General features: G+C 43.4%; 1 protein-coding gene across 1 annotated transcript; it reads right to left on the bottom strand.

Annotated features, from left to right (window-relative positions):
* Positions 1-116: 116 nt before the first annotated feature.
* On the bottom strand, positions 117-9,963 carry fgf2 (fibroblast growth factor 2; the record flags this gene model as incomplete). Its single annotated transcript, XM_080008104.1, has 3 exons — positions 117-937; positions 8,306-8,409; positions 9,786-9,963. 3 exons carry the CDS (start codon positions 9,961-9,963, stop codon positions 749-751), a joined length of 471 nt encoding a protein of 156 aa, XP_079864230.1. The 3' UTR covers positions 117-748.
* Positions 9,964-10,137: the final 174 nt, after the last annotated feature.

Genomic DNA, 10,137 nt, shown 5'->3' with positions numbered 1-10,137 from the left:
GCCAGAAAGTAAAAGACCCCTTTCCATGGTTTTGCTCCAGCCATGCACTGATCATCATTTCATACTCCAATGGGGCGGAGTTTTACTTCATGAACAGAGCGCTGTTGGCTGACCTCCAAGGTGAAAAATCCCGCTTCAGAAAGTAAAATTACACTCCGTGATTTGGAGTCAACCATTTGGATTTTGAACCCAGAACCGATCAGAGCATGGAGGGAAGGAAAACCTGGGAAAAGGAAGTTTACTTTCTGGACCTGGAATTTCCACCTCCTTTCAATTCCAAAAATGAATGTAGCACAGGTCAGGAAAGAAGACTGAGTGAAGGGTTTGTACTGAGTACTGTGTACTCAGTACAAAGTACCAAGTACTGTAACTGCTTTGCAGTGTCTGGTACTAAGACGCTACAGGAGTTTGAGTGGAGCTGCTTCAGATCTCTACCTCATGTTGACAATTCCTTTGTTACCGTTTATTTCTTTCCTTTTGTGTTTGACTGGTTGATATTAATAAGTGATAAATTATTAAACTGCCTTTGTGCACCACTGTGCCTCAAACATCCTCTGGGTAGAAAAGGTTGGAGGTTGAATTCCCCAGACGGACTGAAAGAAGGACGGAAAATAAATAAAGTTCAGTGGAGCAGCAACTGGTTGCACTGGGAACCAGGTTCCGATGTCTCTACTCGTAATGTTGTGTTTGAAGCCACTCGGTCTGTTAAAGGAACTTTGAGCCCCTTTCTTCCTGGAGGTTGCCGGTTCTAGCCTGACTTGGCCGTCATGGGCAGGAATAGCACGGCCTTCTGGCCCGGTCCGGTCCGGGTCCCGGTCTTGTACTGGCCGGTCCGCTTCAAGGCCACGTACATGTCGGGGAACTTCCTGGAGCGGTACGTGTTGTAGTTGTTGCTCTCCAGACGCTCCAGGAAGTAGCACTCATCCGTCGCTCTCCTCTGGAGGAAGAAGAGAAAGGAGAGAAGGATCAGAACCAGTGGAGGGTTGGCTCCAGGTTTTGGCCCGTCCACCAGGGGTCTCAAACCATCTGGCCCACTCTACCATTTAACATGTTTAGAATATATTGTTGATCCTGCATTTTAAAATCACAATGTCTATGAAAAGGGAAGCTTTGCCGTTACAGCAGCTCAGTAAGATCCTCGAAGAACAGAAAGTAAGATGATGCTCAATGAACTCAATTTATACAGAAAAATGTTTTTTATCCATGAAGACGGAGCCTGGCAGCGGCCCCTGCTCCTCAGGGTTTGAGACCCCGTCACAAACAGTTACTGATGGAAAAACTGGATCATCGGTGGGACTCATACTGTGGTGTTTTGGTCCCAGTTCAGCCGTGGAACCTCACCCATTGGTGTTTCTATTTTCACAGCTACATTCAAACAAACTCATCTTGTTCATTTTAGTTTCACTAAACTCGGTGTTGGTTTTTAAAGGATCGGTGTTACCTGGAAATGGGCTGGATATTTCACACAGAAGAACCTGAACTGATCTGGTTCCAATGCAGTCACACTGTTCTGATCAAAGCAGATGTTGCTGCTTGCTGTGATGACTTGTCATTTAAATAAATGATTTGGTTTTGGTGACATTGGAGCTGAATGTGCTTTAATGTTTATTTTCTGGAGGGTTAGTGTAACGCCACACATCACGGATTTGAGTTTTGCTCGTAAAAAGTCTCAGAGTTCAATGCTTCTACTGTTCCAGCCCAGGCTGAACTGGTCTTACGGGGAAGGAAAGGATCCGGGCCCAGAAATGACTTTTTCTATTACCATTACTATTACTTTTACAAGAGCATTTAGTGGAACTGCAGTGATTAAACATGGAAGTGTTGTCATTACAGACTGATCCTATTAAGGACCAGTTGACACTATGTAGAAATCCAACTCAGCACAACTAGATCAGACGGATGATCCCAAACAGCTCGACAAAACACCAGAACGTTAAGAGGCAGAAAACTGGAAACACAAGCTGAAAGATTTGAGTTTGATTCATCTTTTGTTTCAAGGAGCAGATCTCACGCCTTTGAATGAGCTGAGATCTAGAAGCTGATGAGATGAATCCCGTCTGGACATTTAGCCCCAACGAGAGGAATCAAAGTGACATCGCTCTGAGCTCATGAGCCAACATCAGAACCATCACCACCACCACAACGGGTTCTTCACTGGAAACAATGGAAACCGTGCAGGGCGTGGCCTCAGCCAGGTTCTGCTGAGGGTCAGTAGGAGAAAGGAGAGTAGGAGAGCGGTGGAGATCCTCTGGTTCAGTGTTTGGTTCACCACTGCAGCTCTACTTGCATGGCAACATTTATTCTGCTTCAACTGGCCTTCTCAAGACTCTTTGTCCAGTAAATGACCCCAACCAGGACCTGCATCCAGGGTAGGAACCCTGGTACTGTTGTGGAGCAAGGGTCCATATTGGACAATAGATTCAAGAGGTTTATTCGTCACATACATATACATACTTTCACACATATATGCAGTGAAATGACCCGGTGATAAAACGTAATACAGTAAGTCGAATACTTATAGAATAAAATAAAAATATATAGAATAAAATAATACAATAAAATAAAATGAGATAAATGGAATAGATAGAAGGAATATGCCTATGTATATACAGATATGTGCATTTAAAGTGGCATGTGAATTAAAGTGGCATGTGAATGTGAATAGTGTGAGGTAGTGTTTGGGATAATACAGCACAGTATACAACAGTACGGCGCAGCAATACGGCATCACGAACAACCCTGAACAGTGACACAGTATGCGGTACAGTATGCAGTACAGTATGCGGTACAGTATGCAGTACAGTATGCTACATACAGTACAGTAGGTAGTGGAGCCTAGTGCATGGCTCAGTTAGGACCCCTGGTGAGGTCAGCGTTGACAGTTCTTATGGTTTGCGGGAAAAAACTCCGTCTCAGTCTCTGTTCTCGCTGTGTGACTGCGGAGGCTCTTGCCTGACGCAGCAGTTGTTGGGGTGATGAGGATCCTTCATGATGCTGCAGCTCTGCTACGACACCTCCTGGTGTATAACTCCTGCAAGGGGGGGAGGGTAGTTCCACTGGTACGTTCAGCTGAACGCACCACCCTCTGCAGGGCCCGCCTGTCCTGGGCAGTACAGCTCCCAAACCAGGCAGTGATGTTGCCTGTCAGGATGCTCTCCACTGCTCCAGAGTAGAAGGACTTGAGGATCCTCACCAAAACCCGGAATTTCCTCAGCTGCCTGAGATGGTAAAGACGCTGCCTCGCCTTTGTCACCAGAGTGTCTGTGTGTACAGTCCATGTTAAGTCCTCCGTGATGTGGACTCCCAGGTATTTGAAGCTGCTCACCCTGTCGACAGAAGTCCCATTAATCACCAAGGGCACATGCGTCCTCAGTTGTAATCCTCTCCTTAAGTCCACAATCAGCTCCTTAGTTTTGCTGACGTTCAGGTGGAGGCTGTTGTCCTGGCACCAGAGTGACAGGTCAGTCACCTCCTCACGGTAGGCCTTCTCGTCGCAGTTGGTGATAACTTGAACTTGATAATTGTGTTGGAGCTAGACCTGACCACACAGTCATGTGTGTACAAAGAGTACAGTAGGAGGCTGAGGACGCAACCCTGGGGGGATCCTGTATTCAGGGTGAGGACATGTGCTTCCCCACCCTAACCACCTGGGGGCGGGCTGTGAAGAAGTCCAGGATCCAGGCACACAGCGGAGCATTCAGTCCGAGCTCCTTCAGCTTGAGAGCCAGTCTGGTGGGGACTATGGTGTTGAAAGCTGAACTGAAATCGATAAACAGCATTCTCACATAGGCCCCCTTCTGGCCATCCAGATGCGTGAGCGTGGTGTGCAGTACCTATAACATCAGGATGTCAGTCTGTCCATTCAAGGCAATTCCACAGCGTTCCAGCAGAAGACGGAATACCTTAAATCCTGTTTTGGGTCAGAAAGCTCCTCAAAGTAATGAACCCTGAACCTTGGAACTCCAGGCTGACACCACGCTGAAGTGAAGCCAGATCTGAAGAACGCTGCTTGGTTTGGTTTCCATGTTTCATGTTAGCAGTCTGTTAGCCGCTAGCTTCTTATTAGCGGGATGGAAGCCTGGGGATGGGTTGACAAGCTTCTAGAAGCATCAACCCATCAGTGGCTCCTCACGCTTCCTCTGAACCACCCTCAGCAAAACGACAGATTATATCGTCTGGACTAAACCAGGACCCATTCATAGGTTGTTTTGTTAAAAAATATTATAAAAACCACTGTTCTTAATTCTAAAGCTCCATAATAACGAGTGTGTCTGTTGAGACTCTATTAGAGGAACTGGACCTACCTCCTCAGGTCCGGAGGCTCAGGTTCCCCTGGGCCAAGTGCAACAGGTACAAATGCTCCTTTGCCCAACCATAAATCTGCTTGTGATTTGTCAAAAGCGGCAACCAGCGAACAGTTGAATAATGACTGCTGATCTGTTAATGACCATTGCCGTGGCAACAACTTCTCCTTGTTTCACATCCCTTATATCATTCTGCTACATGTTAATGCTAATACCAGCTACTGACGCCATCTGGTGACACTACATAGAAACTACAATGGAAGACTCATTAATTACAGTAAATACTTTATTCATATGTAGGAAAATATCAATCTTTCAGGCTTTTAAACTAGACATACACGTTATGAAACAAGTTATACAACTTGTCAAACTAGTTATATAAATATTCATAGTAGTTATTAAACGATACATACTAGTTATAAAACTAGTTATCAAACTATACAGAACGAAAATGGAGAAAGACAAATCTTCAGGTTCATCATGAAATTTACAAGGATAGACTCAATCGACACAATATAGAAATGAAACAGGCCAGAGCATCTTTCTTCTCTAAAATCAGTAATGAAAACCTCAACAATAGTAAAGTACTTCTTCACTGTTGATCGACTTATTAATCCACCATCTACAACCCGTCAGAGATGCTCTCCACTGAAAAATGTGAGGAGTTTGCTACATTCTTCAGTAACAAAATTATATCAATCAGACAGAATATTAGTGCCTCAACATCCAGAAATGAACCTTCCCTCCAGTTCCCCAGTAATATGACTGCTGCCATGTCTCATTTCGTCCCCTTAGACATAAAAAGACTGGACGATATTGTTGGACAGCTCAGGTCCTCCACCTGCCGCCTGGACCCCCTCCCTACCACATGTTTTAAAACTGATTTTAATATAATACATGAGGTATTAGAATTTTTAAATGTCTCTCTTCAATCAGGTATATTTCCTGACGCATTTAAAACAGCCGTCATTAAACCACTCCTGAAGAAGAGCAATCTCCATGCAACAGTTATTGCCAACTACAGGTTCATTTCCAACCTGCTGTTCCTCAGCAAAATACTTAAAAAACAGTTTACCTTCCGCTAAACAACTATCTAACCTCAAACAGCCTTTTAGACACCTGTCAGTCTGGCTTTCCACCTCACCGTAGCACAGAAACAGCACTTATTAGAGTTCTGAACGATCTAGACATAAACACTGATGCAAAAAAAACAAGCTCCTGGATCTCAGTGCTGCCTTCGACACTGTTGACCATCACATCTTATGAGCGAGATTACAAAAATGGGTTGGCCTATCTGGCCCGGTTCAAAACCTACCTACAGGACAGGCAGGTCTTTGTGTCATTGGAGATTTTGTGTCAAACATAGTGGATATTGTATGTGGAGTGCCCCGAGGTTCGATTCTGGGACCCTTATTGTTTAACCTCTAATAGGCTTCCACTGGCACATATTGTAAAGAAACACAAAATAAATTACCATAATTATGCAGATGATTCACAACTGTACATATCCCTATCTCCTGAAGACCTACTCCCCATACACTCCCTCATTCAGTGTATTAATGATATAAATGCACGGATGTCAAAGAGCTTTTTACAACTGAACAAAGACAAAACAGAAATACTCATGTTTGGTGCAAAGGGTCAAAGACAGAAAATTGCAGCTCATCTCAGTTCTCTGTCTCTGGAGAGCAAGAATGAAGCCAAAAATCTGGGTATAATCATAGACGGCGATCTCAATTTTAAGAACCATATAAATCAAATCACAAAATCAGCCTTCTACCATCTAAAAAACATTTCAAAATTAAGAGGCTTCCTGTCAAAAGCAGACTCCGAAAAATTCATCCATGCATTCATAACGAGTAGATTGGACGACTGTAATGGCCTTTTCACCGGCGTCCCGAAGTCAGCTGTGCAGAGACTACAGTTAATCCAAAATGCGGCTGCACGCGTTCTCACTGGGACAAAAAAGTTTGAACACATCACACCTGCTCTTAGATTTCTACATTGGCTCCCCGTCAAAACTAAAATTGATTTTAAGATTCTGCTACTTGTATATAAAAAAATGGCCTTGCACCTGTATATAAAACAAATGCTAATTATACATGAACCAGCAAGAACTCTCAGGTCCACAGGCAGTGGTCTTTTAACTATCCCTCGTACCAACTCTAAAGCAGGAGAAGCTGCCTTCTGTAGCTATGCCCCAAGTAAATGGAACACCCTCCCGAGGGACCCGAGAGAGGCCCCCACACTGAATACTTTTGAAAACACGTTAAAAACCCTGCAGTTCACTCCAGTCTTATGACTGACTGACTGACGTCTGTCTGTCTGTCTGTCTGTATGTGTGTGTGTGTGTGTGTGTTACTGGTGCTGTGGCTGCTGCTAACCTTATACCTAAACTTAACCCTCACTTACCTTATCGCTAAAATTAAGCATCTCTAACCCAATACCCTAACTTAAACACCTCTAACCTTATACCTCAACTTAACCGTCTCTAACCTGAGTGACTTCTCCAGTTCCGTTGAGAGCTACCACTTCCGGTTCCGGTGACGCCTTTGTTGTGCTTTACTTCGTTGAGATGAGATGGTACACACTGACTCAATACAGATGAGATGTCTGGTTCTGGTGAGAGCAACCACTTCCGGTCCCGGTGACATCTTCGCTTGTGCGCTGTTGCGGTTTTTGTTGCTGCTGTTGTCTGCTGCTGGTATTGTCACTGCTGGTGTTGTCGTTGCTGCTGCTGCTGCTGCTGCTGTTGTTAGTGCCGCTAACCTTATACCTTAACTGGTGTTGTTGTTGCTGCTGCTAACCTTATACCTTAACTTAACTCTTGCTTACCTTATACCTCAACTTAACGGTGATGTCTTTGCGTGTACGTTGCTGCTGGTGTTGTTGCTGCTGGTGTTGTTTTCTGTTGCTGCCACTGTGGTTGGAGTCACTTTTATTGTTGTTTTTGTTATCCTTGTTGTTGCTTTTGTTGTTGCTGTTGTTTCAGGGGCATTCTTTTGCAATGACCAGGTGACAACTACGACTCTCTCTTTCTTTTTTGCATTTCTTTGTAAAGTGCATTGTGTTGCCCTGGTATGAAATGCGCACTATAAATAAAGTGTAACTTGACTTGACTTGACATAGTAGTTATAAAATGAGTCATACTAGTTATACAACTAGTCAAACTAGTTATATAATTATGCAAACAAGTTTTTATAAATATTCATACTAGTTATAAAACAGGGCATACTAGTTATAGCTATGCATACTAGTTATACAACTGGTCAAACTAGTTATAAAATTATACATAATAGTTGTAAACCTAGTCAAACTAGTTCTATAACTATGCAAGCTAGTTATATAAATGTGCATACTCGTATTACAACTACACCTAATAGTTATAATACAAGTTTAATTATAATATAAATATTCACACTAGTTATACAACTAGACACAAGTTATATAACTAGATCTACTAGTTGTAAAAAATACACATTTATAACCGTAGACAGTCTAGTTATAACAATATACATACTAGTAGTACTATATAAATACTAGTTATACACCTAGACATTAGTTATAAATAGACATACCAGTTATATAACTAGTATGTCTAGTTTTATAACTCTTCATAACAGTTGTAAAACTAGACATACTAGTTATATAACAATCAATACTAGTTATAAGATTAGACTTAGTAGTTATACACTAGTCATACTAGTTCTAAACCCTTTGTATTGTGCAACATTGTATTGTTGTATTCAGTAAGTGTGTAATAAGCAGGGTACTGATAGATATTAAGAGGTGATGAGCATCTGGGTGGACTTCATAACTAACTTAACCTGCAAACTGCACCACAGCACTTTCCTTACTAACCGCTCCCTATGGCTAGACACCGTGCAGGACAGATACTGTGGAACTATCCTGTTTGTTATTGTTGATCTTTAATGTCTTCACGTCCTGCTGTTCCACCTCCACCACGCTGAGTCAAACCTCAGTCAGTTCCCTGAACTCACCGCTGCGAACAGCCGTCCGTCCCGGTTCATGGCCAGGTAGCGGTTCGATGCCACGCCCTTGATGACCACCTCCCCCACAGAGGTGGCCTGGACCTGCAGCTTTACTGGGAAAACACACAAGTATTGGGTTTATTCCCACTGTATGATACTGTAGTTGTAAGTTATATTAAGACTTTATTAATGCCCAAGTGGAGTCAGCGATGTAGTTGATGCTCTAACGAGGACTTTATTGATCTTTTCCATGTTACTGTCCCTAGAGCGTCTGGATCAGGACATTTTAGTCTGCAATCAATTATCTACAAATCTATTGAGATTAACTATTCAATCGTCTTTTATGTTCATTGTAGGCCGCTGAAGCAGTGTAACACACATCCACTTGAGGAAGAAAATCCATTCGAACACTTGGGTCAACAGTTCATTTGTCTCAACACAAAAGATGCGAACGCTCTATTTGATGCAACATCCTCATGTCGGCACAAAATTCTCACAAAAATGTGGAAACACGTGATTTCCCAAACTGATTGTGATCAGACGATGACGTAATAATGTGCTCCTCTGTGATCCAACCAGGCGTTGGAGGTTTTTTAACGGCGTTCCTCTCCTGCTCCTGCCCTTGCTGCATTTAACGTCGAGGTTAAAGGTCGAGGCTAAACGAGAGTGGCTCTTAAAAATAGTTTGAGCGTCCGTCGACCTCATCTTTCAGTTTGAACCTCTTCAAAACGGTTTCTGTTCAGTCTCATCTGATGCGACCTGGGAGACATTTTTTCACAGGTTGAAAAAAAACAGATGTCAGTGAGCAGCTCCAGCTGCGATATCATAAAATGTCTCCATGTGGAAATTAAAGACCTCCTAAGTCTTCAGTTTCTTTATTTCACTGGTCAAGTTTTACCAAATACAATGAATGCTTTTATAATATACATGTTTACTTATGCATACATGCACAATTTCTTGCATTTACTGTCTGAATGATGACACAAAGGTATATTGTTTATTGTATATGCCAAATGTTTATATTTTGTATTGCGTTATCATTATTGCCTATTGTTTTGATGTGAGCTGCTTTAACACCAGTTTCCCTCCAGGGAAGAAAGTATCTACCTACCCATCTAATTATCTATGATTTTCTATTATTATCTATGATCAATTTCACGCTTTCACAGCGCAGACCTTGTGTTCGTACAAGTGATTTCCATCTGTTCAACAGTCAATCTGCACAATGATTTCAAAATGTTCAGATTCATTTGTATTTCTCTGTACCACTGTTCTACTGTGTTTGGAATGCGATGGAGTCTGGAAGCACCAACAGCAAGTTCCCCCAGTGAAACTTAAAATTACTTTTCAAAGTTTACATTCGTCCATGAACTGAACACTAAGTTTCTGTACAATCACTGAGGCTGAGCCTCTGAGTCAGAAGGTTGTGTTTGTTCCTCCATGGTTTCCAGCTCTCCATGACCATAAAGAGGCTTTGTTTGGTTCTTACCGTGGGGGTCGCTCTTCTCACGGACCCCGTCCACCCTCCCGTCCTGGAGGATCCTCAGGAAGAATCCTCCGTTCTTGCAGTAAAGTCTCTTGGGCTCCTTGAAGTTTCCTGGAGGGAAGCCGCTGCTGCCGCCGTCCTCCGGCGTGGCAGGCAGCGTGGTGATCTCTCCTGTGGCCATCTAACCCTTCTGTCCCACTCTGACTCCCCCGCCAGGGGCCTCCTTCTCCCTCCCCCGTCCCCACAAGGCCCCGCACCACCTGGATCTGCTTATCCCCCCCCGGGTCAGAGGGTCCGGACGCCCCCCACAGTTGAAGCGTGAAGCACTGGAGCTCCGGGAAGCCCTGGAGGTCTC

Source organism: Zeus faber, assembly GCF_960531495.2.
Source record: "Zeus faber genome assembly, chromosome: 10".
Lineage (NCBI taxonomy): Eukaryota > Metazoa > Chordata > Actinopteri > Zeiformes > Zeidae > Zeus > Zeus faber.
Note: the sequence above shows the minus strand (reverse complement) of the source record. Positions and strands in the feature narration are given on the sequence as shown.